This window comes from Protopterus annectens, chromosome 9.part0 (assembly GCF_019279795.1).
Source record: "Protopterus annectens isolate FY-2018-M chromosome 9.part0, PAN1.0, whole genome shotgun sequence".
Taxonomy (NCBI): Eukaryota; Metazoa; Chordata; order Ceratodontiformes; family Protopteridae; genus Protopterus; species Protopterus annectens.
In genome coordinates, this window is record NC_056743.1 from 1,752,313,744 (window position 1) to 1,752,337,350 (window position 23,607).

Here is a 23,607-nt window from a genome sequence, read left to right on the forward strand (position 1 = left end):
AGACGACACTGAACTTTTTTTTTGAGCTTTCCAACTTCTTGCTGATCATGTTACCTTGTACTGCATTCAGCAAGATCTGAGACTGATCCTCAATTAAAGTGAAGCAAAAAAATACTCAGATGAGACCCTGCACAGACCAAGCACCTGCAAACCAAAAGTGGCAATGGTAGCGGCGTGCATGTTCTCTTCTGTAGAATAGCTTGTTAACCATGTAAGTGGGCTGGTCAGGCAACTCCATTAATCTACAGAAAGGCAACGGCAGATGTACTGCCCTCACATGAGACATGCATAAAGGTTCGGTGGAAAAAAATGTTGAGTCCCTTATCAAATTCAAGATACCTGACACAGATTCATAGTCAGAAGGCAATTAATATACTAATGACTTTAGCAGGTAAAAAATCCTCAAAGATATAGTGGAACACCAATCTGTGGGCCTTATAAAAATAATTTTCAATCAACCCAGCTCTGTGATGTAGAGGAATAAAGCCCTATGACCCATACACCCCAGGTTTGATAAGTAGTTTGGGTACTCAAACAGCTAATTGTGAGGGAATAGGAGAGAGCAGCCAGCATCAGCTTGTCCATCCTGTGCAGAGGAAGCAGTGGTTCTGGTTGATCAAATGCCAGTGGTTCTGGTTGATCAAATGCCACCACGCAGATGGAGGCTTGCAAGGTATCAAAATGCAAAGGACCAGGGATGGGACTTAACAATTCTAAGCTGGTGATAACAGGCAGAAAGCATGCACAAGAAAAGGGAGGGTGGCCTGTGGTGACCTGGGTGCTCACGTTAGCCACCAGGGGCAGGTTTAAGGCCTTAACAGAAATATCGTCATCACAAGTATGCCGGCATTGGCACAAACCACCGGCATTGGCACAAACCACCCCCATGGCTGACTGGCTGATGACCTTCAAATCAGCTCTTGCTGGGAAGTACCTATTATTACAGAATGAATGGGCTTCAAAGTGCATTGTGGGATGCTTAGTGGTTGAGAGGTATAAAGGTTAAACGTAGATAAGGAAGATATTTTTCAGTCTGTTAATTGGATTGATTATCCACATGCTTTCCAAATAAGATGGGTGTTTGCACCTAGCTAACCTCAGCCTAAATACTTGTGATATTCTTGGCTAGTTCTATTCAAGACCCATTTCCATCAGTTACTGTACCTCCACCAAAGTATACATGTCTGCACATTTACAGCACATAGTGATTTGTGAAAAATCTGTCAATGGTATTTTCCAAGCACTGTGCATGAAAGGCACAACATTGTCTCACCAGCAGCTCATGTTCTCAAGGATAATAACTAACAAAACTAGTTCAGATGAAGACAGAAAGAGAACTCACTTATCTTGAATAACTGATCGACTGATTTGAAGATATCCTGACTTGCGCTAAAGCTGATAAGGCCTAATGCAGTGCCACATTCCTGTCCAACAACTCACTAAACAAAGGGCACCAAACATTAAGAGCAGATGAAGTGTGAGGATTGCTCTTTCCAATTTCCACTACCTACACTCAAAGGTGCATGCCTTTAAGCAGTGTATGTAAGAATCTCTTCAGTGAACTGAAAGACCACGTATATATCCCTATAACCTAAAGCAGTTGTCAAATGAAATAGTTAAGACCTGTCAAGTACTTACTTTTATAATGTCTTCAGTTGCTTTCTGTTACTAATTCCATGACAGCAATGGATCCTATTCTTAAGAGTATGATTTAAGTTCATGAGATTAGCATTTCTTCAGTCTTTTATGTTAGTCATGACTGCTTTTCTCTAGAGAGTAGAGCACTCTCTACTGTAAATGCCCCAAAATATCATTCAAAGCCACCAGTTTTGTTACAGATTTAAACATTAGTCAGTACTGCCTTACAATTATCATAAGCCAGCAATTCACAAAGAAGCTTAGATGTATGATGTTTCAGTAATGCTGAACTCACCAACAGACAAATGTCACGCCTACCACGTCTGACATTAACTACAGCTCAGAAAGAGGCCTAACTTGTTGTCCGATGGGAAGACAGTAACAGATATTACAGAGTAGGACATCACTACACACGATGATCTGAAGCGACATTCTGACAAGGTGAAGCAGTAGGGTGCCTGGGATTCAAACTCAAGGAGCATGCCATGATGCACTTATCAATGATAATACGTTCCCAAAAGATCAGCTGAGAAAGTCTTAGGGTAATAAAAGAAATGTTTTTGTAACTCACATTCATATCTAACATAAAGCACCCCACAGAGTATGAAGGCAGAGGTCATGGCAAAAAGAAAATTCAGCTTAATTATTAGTGGTGTGAAATCTACTGAACAATGAATCATTAACCCATTGTACATGATACTGGAATACTCCATGCAGTTCTGCAGTCTGTACCGCAACAGTGATATCAGGTAGGTGAGTGCACAAAATGCCAACTAAAAAGAAAAGATAGACTGGAATGGACAGACAGGCAATGTTGGCAGATGAGATTCAACATTGAAAGTCCACAAGAAAGGAGGAAGACCTGTGACATCATCTAAACAAGAGCCTCAAGGGAAATGGTAAGATGGAGCTTAACAGTGACCTGCTGAGTGAATAGCTGAGATCAAGAATGGTGATTACGAAGAACTAATTCACCAACAGGTTAATGTGACAGTGCAATGTGGCAGAGTGCAATCTGAAAGGAATTTGCAGTAATGGCAGGCGTGGGGGAAGTAGTTAATTAGAATTACTCGCAGCTTCTGATTCAGCACACAGACAACACTGACTCTTCCACAAACATAACATAATGGATTTGTTGCAGAAAGCACTTGAAATTTTCTTTTAACATACACTCAAGACGATTTATTTATGTACAAGTCCTGACTTCCAATTTCAGCAGAGGCTCATGGAGAAAAGCTCCACATAAAATACATATTTACAATGAACAACAATAAAAATTAAACATTTTAAGCATTACTTTGCAGGTAGCATTGAGACAAATAGTAAAGGCATATATCACGCACTTTAGAACTTACATTGTTTTACACAAGTCAAATCCATGTTAACATGTAACAGCTGAAAATACTTGAGCAATGATAATGCGCACAGGTTCAGTATATGTATACTGACGTTAATGAGGCCAGATGTCATTACAGCAGGAACAGAAAATACAGGAGGGTGAAGGTTATAAGCAGACATAATTAAGAAAAACATAAGTTCTGTAGTGGAGAGGTTGAGATAACAGTAGATAGGTAAGATGATGAGGTGGATAGGGAGGGATATTAGTAGCAAAAGATTACAGATATAGTTTACTTGGAGGAGCAGTAGTGGGGATGAAAGAGAGAGACATGGGTAAGAAAGTTGAAAGAGTCAGGGTGACTGATAGAGAGACTGGCAATGGAAAAGAGAAAGAAAGCTGGGTTTAATTAGGATAGAAGAATGAGCATAGTCATGCGGAAGTTAGTTGTTGTTTTAGGTTGTGTTTGAAACGTGTGATAATGTTGCTTTGTTTAAGGATGGGTGGAATGGAGTTCCAGTGCTTAACAACATAGGTTGAGTAATGTGAGTTGCTTGCATACCTCCCGACCGTTCCAACTTACTCGGTTTTTACCGAGTTTTGGGGTCCAAATGAAGGGGTGTCACGATTCCCGAGTGGCACCCCTTCATTTCCGATTTATTTCTTTTGGTTTTCAAATTTTTTTAAATATCCCGCGGTCGGAGCTGACGTCAGCGCCGTCAGGCTACCAGCCAGTCGGAATTGAGCTCAAGGAGCTCACATCATCATTTCCGGCTGGCTGACCCTTCGCATCATCATTTCCGGCTAGCAGTTAAGTTAATGGCGGGATTAATGGCAGCAGCATGCGGAACAGGAGCCCTCCGGGATTAATGGCAGCATGGGGAACAGACAGGGAGCCGGGACTAATGGCAGCAGCAACATGAGGAAAGGAACTTAAGAGGCCGAGCGGAGCACTACTCAGGGTAAGGTTACCAGACTCTGTGCGTGTGTGCGCAAATATATAGAAAAACAAATCTGTCAAGTTTTTTTATCCAGTGTGGCACACTGTGGTGTAAGAAGTACCTTGATATTATGGACTTTATATTTAGGTCTGACACACAGCTGCAGCATGAAACTCTGTGGTACACATGGATGATATTTACATAGAAATAGTTTCTACTAATGTTTCATTGTCTTTGCAAAAAAGATGAAAGTGTAATTGGATAATTAGTTGTTCTCATTTGCCCCTTCCACAATATTTATCCTTTATTTTAAATAAAGCTGAGATATTCCAGAAATATCAATGATCTGGGGTGAAATAATCCAACTGCCTGTTATAAATAACTATCCTGCATACTATGTTTGTTTCAACAAAATATTTGGATGCCTCACCCTTTGTTGTCCTTGGAACTTACTTGATTTCACATAATTATAGGATTACTGAGATCATTGTTATATTATTGAAATGTATAGTTCTATGAATTTAGGCAGTGAATTTGTATATGTTGTTTCTATTTTAAAAATCCTAATCTGAATCAGCCATTAAAAACAAACAGTTGTAATTGTAGTGTGTTACAGAGTTGTGGAGGTAGGAATTTAGAGACACAACTAGGTCACTGACAAGACTGAGACAGGGAATAAGTGGTACAACAGATTTAAAGATGAATTATTTAAAGTCAGGGGTATGTGTACATTGTTCACAACTTGAAAGAAGTGATGGCAATAACCTCAGTAAGAGAGAATGTGCAGTGGTTCTCAGGGGTCTTTAGCAGTAGCAACCTGAACTGATTGCCATAACAAGGAGCCAAACATCAGCAGTGAAAGAAGACAAGAGCCAGTATAGCAAGGTATTGGTGTCCCCATAGAGGTTACTGGTACAAATGTTCCTCTGATTTAAACTGGACATGAATGACTTGGCATTTAGTTCTGTTTCCTCAAATAACATTACTGCTTACTCTGAGATTTTCATCTTCTTTGTAGGACAATTATACCAAACATTCATTTAGCCTCACCTATTAAACATTTCCAGTTTAGTTTATGGATTATTTGTGTGTGTAATTAATTTATGTAGTTGCTATAGGAAATGCAGGAAGTGCAAAGGGATGATGCATGTAACATGTACACAGCTGCTGTTTGAAATAGCAAATGAAGTGTGCAGGAGCACAAAGATGCATGCGTTCTGCTAAGCCGAAATGCTGCACTTTAGTGGGCTTCATAAAAATCTTAACCCACGGACAAGGAGCATCTGCTTGTTAAAAAGCTGAAGCTGCACAACAGTGACAGAGAGTAAGCAGGAAAAGACAGGATGATACTCAAACTAAAAAGAGGAAGTAAGTGTGTGTGTGTGTAATGAAAGTCGAACTCTGCACAAGCACAGCAGAGAGATGCGTGAGTGGAAAGAATAAGTCTGCCTAGAGGCAGCAGGTGACTCCCTCCCCCCCCAGAGGTAATGTGTGTGAAAATGCCCCCATATAATACACTTGGTGGCTAGAGGTAATCAGGCTCAAACCCTGTCCCTTTAGTACAGGGTAAAAAGAGCCTACTATCCCTAGCCACCACCATTTCTGACTGAGTAAAGAGCTATGATGAGAAGTAAGAACACTTTTTTTTTTTTTTGTGCTAAGAGTTTAGAGCTATGATAAGAAGTGAGCACACAATTTGTATTCCCCTATTATTGTTTTTGTGCTAACAGTTCAGAGATATGGTGAGTGAGAAGTGAGAACTGAATTTGTATTCCCCCATTATTGGCTTTGTTGTTTGTCCATGTTTTTTGTGTTGAGGTTAAGAGCTATAAGTGAGAAATTAATTCACTAAATGATGGCTATTAAGTTTCAGTCTTCCTATTTTTCAGGCAGCTGCTGATGTGGGATAGTGGTGTATTGTTCTGAATGTAGTGCATAGAGTCCTGGGTTCAAAACCTGCCAGTGAAATGCATGATAGCAACTTTACAAAATTATACAAGCAATGTTTAAAATGTGTCCCTGGTTTTTGACCTTTTGTAACCCCCCCCCCAAAAAAATGAAATTGAAAATAAGTGCGAAACGCTGTGCAAGATGCCTATGGCTTACACTACTGTCATTCTATTTAAAGTGTGGGTATGGAAGCAGACTTTTATGATGGAAAATTTCTGAATTGGGCAGTTTTGTCATTATTGGTTCATGTGTTTTGTTTCATTGCCTACAGTACAGATTACTGGTAAAATGTTCAAACAATAAATTTAAAAAGTGCTCTAACGTGTGTTGTATTATACAAGGAATATAATTTAATAAAGTCAGGAAGGTGTATAAAGAAAAGAACACATGTATGTTTCTTGTTTTGTGTGCAAGGGGCCAATGATTTGAAAACAGCCCAAAGGTAATCTTTATCCACCACTGGCCAGATGCATTTTCTTTGGATGTGGTGTGGGTTTCAATGAATGTAAGTTTCAAGGGCAAAGTTTAATGTCAAGCCTATTTTCATTGTGAGACAGTATTGCTTTGTTTACCAGATGACTTTTAGTGTTTCTGCATTGTTGTGCTGTAAAATGTAAAAATAAAATTCAAATCATTGTAGAAGTAAAGCAGTATGCATACATTAGTGTTTGTGGTAAATGGGGCAAAATAGCCAGGTAACAGGACACTGGAATGGCTGCAGGGAGACTCTGGTCTGGTGCCATGTTTTGGTTGTCTGTTCTTCAATTTACGTTCGAAAGTTGGTATCCCACGATTCCATTGGAGTGGGTGGGGTTACATAATTATGTATGCAAATTAGATGTTAATCAGCATACAGATTTGTACCTATTTTTCATGGGCCTTGTCCAGATTTTTGATGTTTCCAGGTTGAGAGGTATGGTTGCTTGCACTGTTATGAAACTTGATCCTGGCCATGAAAAATTTGTTCGGTAGGTGGAGATTCCTAGGAGAGGAGAAGTATTTGATGATGTTTTGTAGTGATGGACAGGTGTTGGGTTTGTGTATTACTTTGTGGCCACTAAGCAGTTGGGGAGTAGGTAAGGTAATTAAATAGTTCAAGCCTGTATGGGTGCTTCAATGCTAGGCACTGGTGTGAACAGGTTAAGTTCAGTGCAAATGTAGATATTTTACTGTAGCAAACCACTAGTTTATTTTTTAAGGTGGAGTGAAATTTAGTCAAGATGGGTGCTGCACAGATAACTGAAGGGAGAAGACAAGCTGTTGCTAAAGAATTCCTGGAGTGATCAGTGAGAAAGGGTTTGTTTCTGTAGAGGAAGCCCAACCTTTTTAGAGTTTTCTTAATGGCATGAGGGATGTGTTTCATCAATTAAGACACCAAAAAGCTTTGTGCTAGAAACTGTTTCAATTGAGTATTGTCTGCTGATGTAATGGTGAAAGATTATTTCTGTGCTGACAGAGACTGGGGTAAAAACAGCATTAATTATTATTATTACTTTTTTAACATTTAAAAGTAGTTGGTTGCCATCTAGCTAGGCCTCAACTGAGGAAAAAGAATCCTGTGTCATCTGATTGAGTAGCAGTAGACTAAGTGCACAGCATATAAGCATGGCATTGTCTGCGTGTTGCACTGTGGAGGCTTTTTTAGATGCTTTGTGAAGATTACCCATGAATATCTTTAATAGTAATGGGCCCAGAATAGATCCGTACTGTACACCAACAGAGACTGACAAAGGGAGAAGATATCTTGTTTCCTTTTTACAGCCTGGAGTCTGCTGGTGAGATAGCGGTGGAACCTGGTATGGGTTGAATAGGAGTCCTAAGGGGAACAGTTCAAGAAGCAGGCTGATGATGTCAGTGAATGTACATTTGAAGATTGATTCAGGTATGAACTTCAAAGTTTTCTCAAAGAAAATTATCGTTACAATGGAGATCATAAGCAGTACAGAAATGCAAAAAAACAAAAACAATACCTTACCAGGAAAACTAAGGTCTGGTACCATGATTTATAACCAGATATTACATCATGAACAAAGTTTTGTTTAAGGGTATTCAGCAATACAGTTTCCCTGCAGAATTGCTATAATCTGGATAAAGACAAGCATCCATACATCATCCCTGGACTGGTTTAAATTGAACCAGTAGTTCCTTTTTCTATGCCAGCCCTGGGTAGCATGACACAGCACACAAACATTACACTAAAGATTAATACGTAAATAAGGAAATAAATGAAATGTACCATTAGCTGGAAGAAGAACCAGGCCTGGTGTAGAGCTGCTTCACGAACATTACTTGAGCTGACGACCCACTGTAAAGCCAGGTCTTCATGAAGTAACTGAATTGCAAAGAAAAATCAGTTACTACAAGCAAAGTGCAGAAATGTACAGGTTGACAACAAAAGGCAAACAATGATTATAGACCTAATGGAAAATGCAATAAAACTACACTGCATGTATTGTTTTAAAAATAATTTTCAGAGCTATCTGAAATTACTTCTGTGTTGATCAATATTAATTAACTTGAATGCTCACCTGCTAAGGGTCCATTAAATAACTCAATAAATACAGAGGCACGAGAAGTACATCGTGAAACAGATGCAATGCTGTCACTACCGTTCTCCTTAAATGATACTGACAAAAGGATACTTGCGCTAAGTTACAAATTCTAAATATAGAATAACACTAAGAATTATGCTCCACTTTCTCCCTCTGTCAGGAATTGCACTGTCTGTACACAATGTTTCAGGCTCTAAGACAACCTTCAAAAACCTTGAACAATAGGCTGAAATGATATGGCCAAAGGAAAAAAAAGTAGAGCACCATTTTTCCTGGTTAGGGGACAGGGATGCAAAGCCTTCTTCTACAACTGCCAAGCAGGGACTGTATCCCCTGCACCCCCCCCCCCCCTTATAATCATCTCTAGGATTGCACATTGTAACATGGAGTAAAGGATAAAAACTGACTTGAAGATTCTGCTTCAGCTATACTTTTTCAGTACAAAGTGCTGCTCAGATCTCCAAATGTGCAACTCTCCTACAATAGTGTTAGACAGAATGAACTCGCAAGTCCAGCCCTAAGAGTTTTCCCTTACTTTTGTGATAGCTTACAGAACCACGGCTTGGAAGTAGGATGCTCAGTTGACATAATACACTGTGCAAGTTAACTCACAATTAAGCATTCACAAGTGAAACATATGCAGACAAGTCACACCTAAACAGTATGATACATCAACACTGGCAAAGAAAAGTATTTATGCCAGGGATAAGGCACCGGTATCCAGGGCATTAACAGAAAAGAAGAGTTATGGAAGACATAAGAGCAGGGAGAGGGGATGACTTGGTAGCTGAGAATATACAATACAGATTCACAGGGAAGTGAAGGTGAAGAGGTGATTACTGGGGAATTGTGATAGAGGAGGAACGGATTCCATCACAGGGAGGCTATCACAATACTACCAGCATTTCCAGAGTTGTTTTTCAAATTTAGGTAGTGGGGTGAGATTCAGTCCACAAAGGTTGTGGAATAATGCAAACCTACTCTAATACAATGGGGAAGGGGTTACTAGACAGTAAGAGGGCAGATAAAAATATGGAGTACACAGGGGAAAACACAAGCAGTTAAGAGGACAGAGTAGAAAGGAAACAAATAATGGAAAGAATGGACATAATTTTATTTCAGTAAGTGAACACAGTTAGAAGAGAGGAGCAGACTACAAGAAGTGCTGGAAGGGAGACACAAGAATATAACTGGTGGAAGGGGGGAGGAGATGGCATTTAATTTTAACAGTGGCCAAAATGGAGATATGGAAAAAAAACAAGAGGATCAGGTAGATATCTGGTGGGAAACTGGATGACCAAAGAGGAAGTCCTGCATCAGTGATGCTCCTATAAACCAAGCGATGACACTGGAAGTTCAGAGGGAATTTAGGCAAGAGAGGAATAAAATAAGGGAAGGATCCACCAAAAGCATAACTGAAAGGATTTTAGTGAGACCCCATGGGAGGTAGGATAGGTATATGAAGGAAAAAAAAAAAAAAAAAAAAAGAGTACAAGATTAGAGAAAATCAAACATGGAAGTGGAGGTGGGAGGGTGAGCTGATGCATAAAGGATTCTAGGGGAGAGTAAATATTAACTTTTTTTTTTCAAGATATGAAGGTAGAAGAACACATTACATTATTACCCCACTGAAGGATGTAGGGGTAGTGAGGGAAATACAGTTAGAAAAAAGGAGCATATCTGGCAATACATCTAAATTAAGGACAGAAGGGAAGCAATAAGAGAGGAGGGGGTGGGGGTTTGAAGAAGAGGAAATAGGCTACCAAAAGCAGGAGAGGTCTCTGCGGAACACAGTTAAGGAGGTTATGTCAGACAAAAGGCAAGGAAATTGTGGTGTGGCAATAATGGTGCATGGACAAAATTCAGGGGAAAGGCCAGAGGAAGAAGATCAGCTTACAAAACATTGGAAAGAACAGAAGAAAAAAAACTGAAGAAAGAAGAGAAGGGTCTTGCAGTGAGAAGCCAAGTCAAGGCAACTAAAGAGAAGGATTAAGGGCAGAAAAGAAAGTGGAGATTCTGAAGGAATGACTGGTAGCTAGAGCTAGAAGACAGAAAATCTGTTGGGCTACAGGTGAAAGTATAGTGGAAGAGAATAAGGAAAGGCAGTTGCATGGCACTGGGGAGGTATACAAGAATAAAAAAGATGACAGCAGTTCAGAAAGTTTTATGGAAAACTTTAAAGGAGGACTAGAGTGAAGAGAGTTAAAGAGGATGTAAAGGGTTGGGGACAGAGTTAGGAGAGGAATGGAAAACGTAGGTAGTTAGAGAGAACTAGAGAGAGAGAGACAGAAAGTGATATCAAAACAAGTGATTACAATTATTATACTTATGTTGTATGTATATTGCTATATGTGGAGCGTTTCTCCCTGGGCCTCCGCTGAAAAAGGACTTGTGTCCAGTCAGATTTTCCCCATAACCAAATGTAAAATAAAATAAATAAATAAATGTGGTGATGTGCAGTGGTTAAACACCACACTCACAAGTACAGGTACATAAGTTTAAGGCCCGCAGGCCCAAACTGCTCTAAGTCTGACAGGTGGTGCAGAGAACTAAGGCAATGAGCTATTCCCGCAATCTTCATTTGCATACTGAGTGACCTTAAACAAGTCAGTTAACCAGACAGAACTTTAGGATAAATGGGAATTTGGGCTAGGCTCCTTAATGGTCTCCTGGGATACATGACTAATAACTTATAAACTTGTTGAAGGTAATTAGCTGGACGTATAAGTGAATTCAAGTACACTTTTATCTGCTCTATTGCATATAGTACTGTATTTAATTTATTTATTTGTGTTTTTCACTGAATATTAACTCAACTGAAGTTGTGGCCGTCTCTCTACAGAGTACTTTTTAGAATTTTTGTGTAGCCAGTGATAGCAGTACGGGGTAGTTTCAGCTCATCACCGACATTCTGTCTTGCCTTATATAACTGGTACATTTTGAGTTATCTCTGCTTAATATCAGAGCTTTGGCCGGCTAACATCTACCTGAAATCAGCTGAACATATAAGTGAGTTTAAGTACACTTTTATCTGCTCTTTTGCATATAGTACTGTATTTAATTTATTTACTTGTGTTTTTCACTGAATATTAACTCAACTGAAGTTGTGGCTGTCTCTCTACAGAGTACTTTTTAGAATTTCTGTGTAGCCATTGATAGCAGTGGGGGTAGTTTCAGCTCATCACTGACATTCTGTCTTGCCCTATATTTTGAGTTATATCTGCTTAATATCAGAGCTTTGGCCGGGTAGCATCTACCTGAAATCAGCTGGACATATAAGTGAATTTAAGTACACTTTTATCTGCTCTTTTGCATATAGTACTGTATTTAATTTATTTATGTTTTCATCTGAATATTAGCTCAACTGAAGTTGTAGCTGTCTCTCTGCAGTGTACTTTTTAGAATTTCTGTGTAGCCATTGATAGCAGTAGGGGAGGGTAGTTTCAGCACATCACTAACATTCTGTCTTGCCTTATATAAGTGGTACATTTTGATTTACCTCTGTTTAATATCAGAGCTTTGGCTGGCTAACATCTACCTGAAATCAGCTGGATGTATAAGTGAATTTAACTGCACTTTTATCTGCTCTTTTGCATATAGTACTGTATTTAATTTATTTATTTGTGTTTTCCACCGAATATTAACTCAACTGAAGTTATGCCTGTCTCGTTAGTTCCCCACCCACACTCCCTGTTCTTGTTTTGGTGCTAATGTTGGTGGCTTTGAAATTGCCCGCCCCTCTTGTAGATTTGTATTTGGATACTCCTTCGGGGCCCATCTCACTTGCTCACCCAACTGCGTGCAGTGAGATCATATTCTGATTTCAGGCACTCCCACTGTGTACAAAGAGTATTTGGGAAGGACAACTCCTGTAGCCTCTTAATCCTGCTCTGTTCCCTCCCTCAAAAAAAAAAAAAAATATATATATATATATATTATTCAGCTGCTCTTACTGTAACTGTCTTGACTGCTCTTCTGCGTGCTATCTGTTCAGTCGCTCGTACGGTGCACTTATTACTGCTTGTTAGTAGCCTTCTAATTTACTGCCCTCTGCACTTGTTTTTTAGTCATTTAATTTAATTGCATTTATTTGAACTTTATTTGCCGTAGTGTTGCTACACACTCGGGTGTGCTGACCTGCACTACAATTTGATATGTATTTACTGCTGTTCTAGCTGCTTTTCTGTAACAAAAAAAAATTCTAAGCTTGTTTCCTGCCTTTCCTGTAACTAGTCAGGTCCAAATACAGACTTGCTGTATCCAGGACTGTTGGTAAGCTTCTGAGCCCCCCAAGCCTTTCAGTGTTGGAGGGAAGCCTTCTAGCTTATCAGTGGGAGTGGCAAGCACTAGGTAGCCTATCTACCATGGGAATAGTGGGTTTTGGCCCTGAAATTGTAGTTCATTGGTCATTTGGGCAGTTTTTCCATTTCTTTCTACTTCCTTGTTAAAAGCCTGTTTTGCATTTGGTCCCTGCCTTTCCTATAAACTAGTGTAGTCCAGGCACAGATATGCTGTATCCAGGACTGTTGGTAAGCTTCTGAGCCCCCCCAAGCCCTTCTGTGTTGGAGAGAAGACTTCTAGATTATCAGTGGGAGTGGTAAGCACTAGGTAACCTATCTACCACAAGAGGAGTGGTTTCTGACCCAGAAATTATAGTTTATTGGCCGTTTGGGAAGCTCTCCCATCTCTTTCAACCTTTTGATTTAAAAGTCTGTGTTTGTACTTGTTTCCTGCCTTACCTGTTACTAGTCTAGTCCAGGTACAGATCTTCTGTATCCAGGACACTTTGTAAGCTTCTGGGCCCCCCCAAGCCTTTCCGTGTTGGAGGGAAGCCTTCTAGCTTGTCAGTGAGTGTGGTAAGCATCAGGAAGCCTATCTACCACAAGAGGAGTGGTCCCTGGCCCAGAAATTGTAGCTATTGGCTATTTGAACAGTTTTTTTCCATCTCTTTCAATTTTCTGGACTGAAAGCCACACTTGTGCCTGTTTCCCGCCTTTCCTATAACTAGCCTACTCCGGTTACAGAGTTGCTGTATCCAGGATTGTTAGTAAGCTTCTGAGACCCTCAAGCCTTTCTGTGTTGGAGGGAAGCCTTCTGGCTTATCAGCGGGAGTGGTAAGCACTAGGTAGCCTATCCTCCATGGGAAGAGTGAGTTTTGGCCCAGAAATTGTAGTTTATGTGGCCGTTTGGGCAGTTTTCCATCTCTTTAAATTTGCTGGCTTAAAACCTACATTTGTACTTGCTCCCCGCCTTTCCTGTAACTAGTCTGGTCCAGGTACAGATTTGCTGTATCCAGGACTCTTTGTAAGCTTCTGAGCCCCCCAAGCCTTTCTGTGTTGGAGGGAAGCCTTCCAGCTTATCAGTGGGAGTGGTAAGCATTGGGCAGCCTATCTACCACAAGAGGAGTGGTTCCTGGCCCAGAAATTGCAGCTACTGGCCGTTTGGGAAGTTTTTTTTTCCCATCTCTTTCAACGTTCTGGTTTAAAAGCCGCACTTGCACTTGTATCCCACCTTTCCTGTAACTAGCCTAGTCCAGATACAGAGTTGCTGTATCCAGGATTGTTGGTAAGCTTCTGAGCCCCGCAAGCATTTTCTGTGTTGGAAGAAAGCTATCAGTGGGAGTGGTAAGCACTAGGTAGCCTGTCTACCACGAGAGGACAGGTTCTTGGCCCAGAAATTGTAGTTTATTGACCATTTGGACAGTTTGTCCATCTCTTTCAACTTTCTGGTTTAAAAGACTACATCTGTGCTTGTTTCCCATCTTTCCTGTAACTGACCTACTGGGTATCACTAGAAAGCCTTAAACTGATACAAGCCTTCTAGCTTAGAAGAGAGACTTTGGAGTGATTAAGTATCAGTTTTCTGTACTTTCTTTCTGTACTTAACTGTTTTCCGCCTAAACGCAGATTTTCCAGCATTTATTGTGATTTAAAAGCTTGCTTTTTTTTACCATACTGTACTTATTTGACTGCCTGCACTTTTAAAAGGTTTTTTGTTTAATTAATTTAACTGTTGTAGGTACACACTAAAGTGCGACAGCCTTTCCTGATCGTTTGTAGTCGTTGAAAGCTGTTTTAAGTGTATTTTTTACTGTTTTTGCCTTATCTTTTCAAAAAAACAAAACAAAAAAAAATTCCTTGTTTCCCACCTTTCTAAGCTAGTATAGTCCAGTTTTCAGGCTAGTGCTGAATTCAGGGCTGTGATACTAGTTTCTGAGTTGCCCATACCTTACTTGGGTAGAAGGAAGTTTCTCTGTTCACCTGTGAGAGAGGGGAGCTTTGAGCAACCTATCTGTCCCTGGAGGAGAGATTCCAGCCCAGAAGTTAGTAGTTTATTGGCCATTTTGGGCGAATTTCTGTCTCTTTCATTTCTCTACTATAAAAACCGAGTTTGCATGGTTTTGCACACTGGGCAGTGCCGGTTAGCTACGGTTAAATTATTCCCGGCTCCACCAAGTCTCCTCTTCAGTTTTTCCCTTGAAACTAGTCTAAATCTCAACCTAAGCACTCAAAAAGCATCTTACAGCCCAGCACTTGGTCAGACCTAATAGCAAGCACTAATATACCCTGACACTGATTGCCCAGCAGGGCAAGGCTCTCTATTCACCCCTCACCAACCAAGTGACTAAGCAGCTCACCCTACTATTCAGGCATGACTAAAGGGCAACTTCAGGTGCACTCTTCAGACCAGCTGGTGAATCTGGGTATCCTGAGGCAATATTACAACTGCCTCATGTACACAGACAACCTTCTCCTCCTACCACAAAAACACTAACATATGCGAGAGATGCAATTATACAGCCAAACTGGAAGCTAAGCTGTCTCCACCCAAGACTGGAACAGACGGTCGAGAGGAGAAGGTTAACACTTGCACCATACCTCCAGCCACACACAGACCTACTAAAACAGCACTGGCAAAAAATACACATAAATACACAAAATCATACTCGGAGGCTCTAAAAAAAAACCTGTAAAAGCATCAGAGACCTCCAAAGCAGACACCCAAACAACCTGCACTTCCCGTCACAAACCAGACAACACATAAAACACAAAATCAGTGTGCCAGACAATCACAGCCCTTAAGGCGAAATAAAATACCTAACACACTAGTAATAGGTGACTCTACAGTCAGGCACACTGATGTCCCATCCACTAGGCTGGACAAGCAGAAGTTTACTGTTAGCTGTCTGTCGGGAGCCAGAATCCACCACATAACACAAGCAATCAGGTCACTCCAGAACAAGTACAAATATGACTCTATCATTGTTCATGTTGGTGTGAATGACCCGAGACGTACCTCCCTGGACTACATGGAAAGATACATGGAAGAGCTCTCTGATCATGCAGCCCAGGCTGGTATGACCCTGACCCTGAGTAGCATCCTGCCCTCACCAAGAATGATACCTCAGTATAAAGAAAAAATTATCATTTTCAACAATTGGCTAAGCTTCTGGTGTCACTCAAAGGGGGTCCAGTGTCTGTCAGCCTGGGACGACATGCTCGACAAGCAGCGTTGCTTCACAAGAAACTGCTTGCACCTGTCACCCCTAGGCTTTCGAATACTGGCAAGGCTCTTGCTGCCCCCATAGTGCCTTTTTTAGGCAAGGCTCAAAAGTCAAACACACCTCCATAAACAGCACAATTAACAAAAAACTGAGGGTTATGCTACTCAACACCAGAAGTTTAAATCTCAAAATGCACGCGCTCGAAGCAGTCCTCAGTATGGAGAATGTTGACATCTGTGCAGTAACTGAAACCAGGTTCAATGCTCCAGACAGCACCCCAGCACTACCGGGCTACAACTCATACCACACGTTTCGGCCACAGAACATGGACCGTAACACAAAAGGACGGGGTGTATCCATATTCATCAAGGATACCTACACCTCCAGGTTAGTGCTGCAGCATAATACCTCTGAGATCATCCATGTGCAACTAACATCGGGCAAATCTGCAATGCAAATTGTGGCCTGCTACAGATCACCGTCCATGACCCAGGACCACCACTCCACCTTTCTGGAGACAATGGAAAACATGAAGGTCCTACCGAACACCCTGATATTGGGCGATTTCAATTACCCTACCATTCACTGGGAAAACTACTCGAGTACAAATTCCCAGGCCCAGCACTTCCTGGAATTCATCAACTCAAATGCCCTGGATCAGCTGGAAAACATATTTGACCTGGTCATCACCAACATGGGCGACAGGTGTTCCACATCGGAGGTCAACCCGTCACTGGTTAGATCAGACCATAAACTAATCACTCTGGATGTCCACACCTCACCACCACCCCCAACTAAGGAAACCACAGTAAAAAACTTTTCTAAAGCAAACTTCACCTTACTTAAGACAGAGGTGTAAGTTTCACAGCCCCCACGCTAAAGGATACTGCTCCCAAGATGCAGAAACCTTTACAAATGCACTCCATGAGCACCTACATGGATGCATGGATCGTGCCATCCCTAGCAAAACCAAGACTCACTCCTCTAAGAGAAGGAAACCAGTTTGGTGGACCCCTGCAATAAACAGGCTATACAATAGAAGGAGGAAACTAGTTCAGAAAAAAAGCAAATCCCAAGAAGAAAAGACATCCCTGATCAGTATCAGTAAGAAACTAACGTCCCTCATGAAATCATCCAAGGCTAACTTCAAAAGAAAAATAGCCAAGGATTCAAAAGATAACCACAAAGCCTTCTTTAGCTATGTTAAGAATCTAAGTGGCAACTCGCAGATATGCACTGAACTAGTGCAAAATAGCACAAAATATACTGAAACTACTGATACTGCCAACATCCTGGCAGATTGATTCGGTGCAAACTTCACCCCCTCTCACCTCCAAAAGGGCCCACAACAATACCGGAAAAGTGTAGTGTCCTAAAAATCACAGACACACAGGTGAAAACAGCCCTTTCAAAAGCCAAAAACACAGCGTCAGTGGGACCAGATGATGTTCCATGCTGCGTCTTGCACGAACTAACCCCCCACCTAAACACGCTGTTCAGCCTCAGCCTCTCCACAGGCTATGTGCCCATAGAATGGTGCACAGCAACGGTTATTCCTCTCCACAAAGGAGGGGCCACAACTGAACCTGGTAACTATTGCCCCATAAGCCTGACTAGCCTGGTCTGCAAGGCTATGGAGCGCATCATGATGGAACTCATTAACAAAGACATTGGGAACCTCCAAACACTTGACCTGACCCAGTTCGGCTTTGTTAAGGGCAGATCATGCCTACTAAACCTGGTTGACTTCTTCGAGACAGTCACCAAGGCCATAGACGAGGGAAAGGTGGTTCACACAGCCTACCTTGAACTTGCCAAGGCTTTCGACACCATTCCCCACTCGGGTATTACAGAAAAACTCACCAGCCTGAACATAAACCCCTATGTCACGAGATGGGTTGCCAACTGGCTTACAGACAGAACTCACATGGTAAGAATAGCGGGCTCCAGATCCGACTCTAAACCATTCATAAGTGGTGTCCCGCAAGGCTCGGTCCTGGGACCCCTACTGTTCGGCATATACTTCTCAGAAGTACAGGCAAACACAGGAGGACTATGGCTAACCAAGTTCACCAATGACTGCAAACTGGGAATAATAATTGATTCTCTGGCTGACACGGACATCCTCCAAAAGGGCCTTACTGAGACGGACACCTGATGTCACAAAGTCATGGCCTCAAGCTAAATGCCAAAAAATGCATAGTCATCCCATTTGGGAAAAACAAAACACCTATGAATTACCACATAGGTGGCAGCCCCCTTAATACAGAAGAGGTATTAACAGATCTGGGGACCCAGGTAGATAGTAATCTCTCCTTTGACAATCATATTGCCAAAGTAGTTAGGAAATCCTTCTATGTGGCCCATCTAATTACTAAAGGGTTCGTATGTAGAAATAAATAGGCTATAGTGCCCCTCTACTCGTCACTCATTAGACCCATCGTAGAGTACAATGCCCCATTTGGGATGTACCTCACAAGACACTTCCAACAGCTGGAAAGACCACAAAAGTACCTTACCAAGAGGATTACCGGCCTCAAACATATGTCCTATGCAGCTCGACTGAAAAAACTCCGGCTGTACTCAGTGGCATATCGCTTACTCAGAGGTGATCTCTGCCTGACTTACAAAGCCATGTCCAACTCAGAATTGATGGATATGCTCCACCTAAAGAAATCCAAGTCACTGCGAGCCACGCATTCTAGTGAGCTAAACTTCGCCAAAACAATAAATAGAACATGTTGGAGGGATAGATTTCCTGTCACAGAGACTCCCCATGCTTTGGAACAAAATTCTAAATTACATCAGGCAGAGCCCCTCACTAACACTCTTCAAGAGAAACCTTGATGAGTGGATGGGTAACAGTAAATACACCCCTGGGATCACTTCATTGGCTCTGCTTGACAGAGGATCAGTTAATTAATCAATGGGGCGGAGACAGCCGGCACACTCTGGCTAGGCTTATAAATACCCTCGTGCAGATAGCCTAGTACCTACCTATGAACCTATGTTCAATACCCAGGGTTTGAACTGCTAGCTAGAAGGATGACTGTGTACACAGACAGCAATGCAGGGAAGCAAGTTTCTATCTGTTCATACATGACAAGATGGTTATAAAAAGGAAGGCAGGCAAAAAAAAAAAACAGAAGGTGGTGGAGTCTTGGAAAGTGTCAGAGTACCTTACTAAGGTATCATAAGTCATGGGAAATGGAAAAGCTAAGAGACAGGAAGCTGTGGTTAACTTGGTTGATACAGCATCTTATTACCTGGGTGAAATATAGGAAGGATGGTCAGAGAAATGGCAAAGATGAATGACAAGCTGTGGGTGGAGGAAGTGGAGGGGCTTTCAGTATGCAGTGGATTTTTTTAAACACTTTTATGGAATTATCACTTAAGACATAAGAAAACAAACATTTAAATAAAAGAAAAAAAAACATGTTAACATGTTCACAATTGCAATTATTATACATCACAGATACTCTTTTATACAATCATCATCACTCCAGCATTACATAAACTGCTCAACTCTTCCAAAACATTATTCTGCATATATTGCTCCCGCAATTTATATTTTTTTCTGTGTAATTTGCTCTTACCCTATTTTAAAGATCTCAATTCCATTGTTCTTTTTATCTCTGTTACAAAATTCACTATCTCAAATACAATTGGTTTAGACTTTGATTTCCATTTTTTTTGGCAGCTACCAGAATTAAACTTAGCAAGGACTTACTATCTCTAGGCAATGCAGAGCCTATATCCCAGCTCAAAAACATAATTTCCTTAGTTACTCCTATTTGCTCACCCAATATTTCTGACAGACTACTCTGTAGGAAATTTTTAAAGTCTGACAGTGCATTATACTCCCAAAATATATGTTTATTTTTTAATTTATTATTATTATTATTTATTTAACATTTGTTGACTGGGAATGTCCGACTAGGTTCCACAGAGCCTGTTTTCAGCGGAGGCCCGGGGAGTAAATGCTCCAGATGCATGTCTTTGGAATGTTCCTAGTTTTCCCTTTCTTCCCATCACACCTCCAACATTTGCCACCTGCCGGAGGAAAATTTACTTGGAGTCTGCTTGCAGTATAAGAATACCTGTGCAAAATCTCCCAAACAAAAATCCTAAATCTTCTAGATTTTGTTACATATTTGGGAGCCTAGGCAGTGGGAAATCTGGAAGGAATTACATGGCAGACTGGCAGTGGTGAAAGAGGTGATATTGACCCAGGATAATGTATGTGATAAGGAACATTCTAAGAGCAGGAATACAAAGAGTGGCACAGACTTTCAAAACAGTAATTATGACACATATCTGGAAGAAAAGGAAAGACCATCACTAAGCAGGGACAGGACACTTGTGAAGGAAAGGGAAGGAGGCTGGGAGCTCTTATGTCTTACAGATTGTGAACAATATAAAAAAATGCAGAAAATGTCTTCCAGATTGTGATTATAAAAAAATAAGAAGAAAAATGCAGACGAAGCTCACTCAGACTCTGCCACTGCTGTAAGGGAAAGGTTTGTTAGGTTTTGTTTATACAGCTTTCTTGTAATAATCTGTTTTGCTTTTTTGCTTTCTTCTGTTTTGTATATTGTAGTGTATTTTCATTACACTGTGTTTAGCTGTATTCTGTATTCTACTACATATTTACACTAGGAAAAAAAACAGAGCTGTCTCTCTCCTGAGTGACAAAGAAATTTAATTTTCCACACCCTGCTGCTGTTGTGTTTTTAAATTCTAGATGGGGTATGGAGGGAAGCGGAAAAAAAGGTGGAGAGGAAAGTAATAGAGGAGGTAAATGAATATGGCTCAGGAAGAGAAGTGAGACGTTCAAAGTGGGAAAGAAGTGATATATGTGGGGAATATATACTTATGGTAACTGCTAGAAGAAGGAAGAAGACCGAAAAACTTAAAATGGCATAAAGATTTGGGCCAGCACATCAGAATTTCTGGCAATATCTTCAGATACACAGTCTGTGGGGGACATGGAAGGAACTGAGAAGGGATGATTGGTGAATTAATATGAAGAAAGGTGAGAGGATGTGTTACATATACGGAACATAGTCTGGTCTGGCAGTTAAAACATATTATTATGGCGGAGAGCTATTAAACTGCTTCCTGCAGTCTAGGGTTTGATTCCCTCAAATCTGCTTGCTTATGGTGCAACTCTAAGCAAGTACTTTGGTCTCCCTTGAAAAAGGACAGGTGTCCAGTGGGCTTACTCAGCAAACAAAATAAAAATAGGAAAGTATGAAAAAAGGAAGGATTCAAAGTTCAGAAAAAGAGGGACAGACAGCTCAATGCACCACTGGAAGGAAGTGTGGCAGAACAGACAAGCTTTAATAATGTCAAGGGAGGTACAGGCAGAGAGATGGAATTTAAACTCAGAGGGCTTGTGAAAAAAAAAGGAAGATAGCTGGTGTCTGAAGTGTGGGCAGAAGAAAGCAGGCTTATTATATTGAACAAAGAAATGTAGACAGGTCAGACAAGGATGTGTGGTAGCCTGACTGGGATTACTAGCAGAAAGAGGACAGGGGATTACTGGGGGACAAATATTCAGAATGGGGTTTGGGGGTTATATGGAAGGTGTCAGAATAAGGCCTTAAGTAGTTCAATAAAATAATATTTTTGGGACACAATGGGAGTGATAAGAGATATGAACTTAAAAATTTGGACACAGTATGAGGGATTTAGAAACAGATAAAAACAAAAAAAGCCCGAACAAACTGGCAACCAACTCTCTTTAATAGTTCCAATTGATTTGAAGCGCTTTTCGGCTGATACAACAGCCTTCATCAGAATACAAAAAACACACAAACCAGCTCATTTAAATAATAAAATGCCAAAAAAGGCGCCAAAATAAAAAAACAATTAGTCAATTAAAATACCATTACATCTTAAAGTTACTTAACCCTACTATGTTAAAGTAAAATAAAAAATAAAAAATAATAATAATAATACATCAATCAAAAAACATTTATACTCATCAAATGCGCAGTATTCTGTTATCTGCTTAAACTCCTAAGTCTCAGCAAACTGCTGATAGAAATTGCATCATTTAATCCAGGTACATTACAAGCGTTTAACATAATTTGCCATTTCAATTCTAATTCAAGTAATCTAAAAGCGTGTGGACCTCCTCTAGGATTCCTAGATATAGAATCAATCACCAAAAATTTAAAATAATGATTACTATACAAAGCAACATGTTTGGCTAGGGCATTGTCCGCCTTCTTGTGGTTTATGGCATAAATATGCTCATATATCCTATCGCGGAGCCTCCGCTTCGTCTTACCTACATAGAAGGCAGGACAAATCATGCACTTAGCTAAATCTACTATTTCCCTAGAATTACAATTAAATTTCCTTCGTAACTTATATCTATAATCATTAACAGTGAAGGAATTAGTTGTCTCTATGTGTTTACACATGTTACAGGCTTCGCATTTCACCATCCCTGGTATTTTAACAAGCGTGCTCGTCTTGTACACTAATAGATCTTTCAAGTTCTTCCCACGTTTAAACACTATTTTTGGTCCTTCCCCCAATTTATTTAATAAACTTTGATTCGATCTAAACAGATCCCAATTTTTCTTAATTATATTAACACAAGAATAACTCTGTGTACAGAAAGTAGTAATAAAACTACAAGCCAAACCATCACAAACTCCCTTTGAAGTTAGTGAACTCGTGTTCGAACCATTAATTACATTAAGTTGGGAATTCAATTCTGCATCAACAATTTTCAAAGCCAACAAAGGTACATAAACTTGATTCAACCTTTTAGTTTTAACTTCCTGAATTAATTCTTCAATTAACTCTAAAGGGTACCCCCTATGTGTAAAAGTTGATTTCAAAAATTCACATTCGTCATTAAAATCAGCTTCTTGAGTGGAAATACGAGCTGCTCTAACAAGTTGTCCTTTGACAACTGCTCTTTTCTGAAAAAAAGGGGTGGCTACTTGAAAAGTGAAGAAACATATTCGAATATGTATTTTTTCTATGTATTCTCGCTGTAAAGCAGTTCAATTCATTGTTTTTCTTAATTAATACATCCAAGTATGCAACTGATACTTTATCAAAGGTAGAGGTAAATTTTAAAAATTCAGTTGTGGAGTTAAAGAGCTCTAAAAGACTGGAAGCTACCTGTTCCTCACCATTTAGTAAAACAACGATATCATCAAGATATCCTGTATAATATACAACATTATCTACATATAGTTGATTCTTGAATACAAACTCGGACTCCCAATATGCCATCACAAGGTTGGCTATGCTAGCCCCACAAGGCGACCCCATAGCCAACCCTACCTTCTGCAAATAAAACTCTTCATTGAAAATAAAATAATTGTTAGTTAAAATTAAATCCAATAATTCAATAATTAAGGAAATACTGTCACTAGAAACATCATGCTTCCTCATCATGAAAGCGACCCAGTCTATCGCTACTTGGTGGGGAATACAAGTATACAAGTCCTTTACATCAAATGTCAGCATGTTGTAACTAGAACTATACTACAACTTATTCACATCTGTCAAGAATGACCAGGAGTCTTTACAGATTTGAACTTCTGATTTAACACATTTTTGTAGAAAAGAATCAACAACTTTTGCACAAGCATATGTGGGAGAACCAAGGCCGTCTATTAAGGGCCTCATAGGTGGATTTATAAGATCCTTATG

The 23,607-nt window shown here is 40.3% G+C and overlaps 1 protein-coding gene across 8 annotated transcripts in view; it reads right to left on the bottom strand.

Annotated features, from left to right (window-relative positions):
- The window catches only part of DOCK6 (dedicator of cytokinesis 6), a 2,991,519-nt gene that overhangs the window by 946,357 nt on the left and 2,021,555 nt on the right, over positions 1-23,607 (bottom strand). For all 8 annotated transcript variants that reach the window (XM_044084603.1, XM_044084600.1, XM_044084599.1 and 5 more), the window contains one exon: positions 8,102-8,197. In XM_044084603.1, the coding sequence (XP_043940538.1) occupies positions 8,102-8,197 (96 nt within the window). The remainder of the gene's footprint in view (positions 1-8,101; positions 8,198-23,607) is intronic.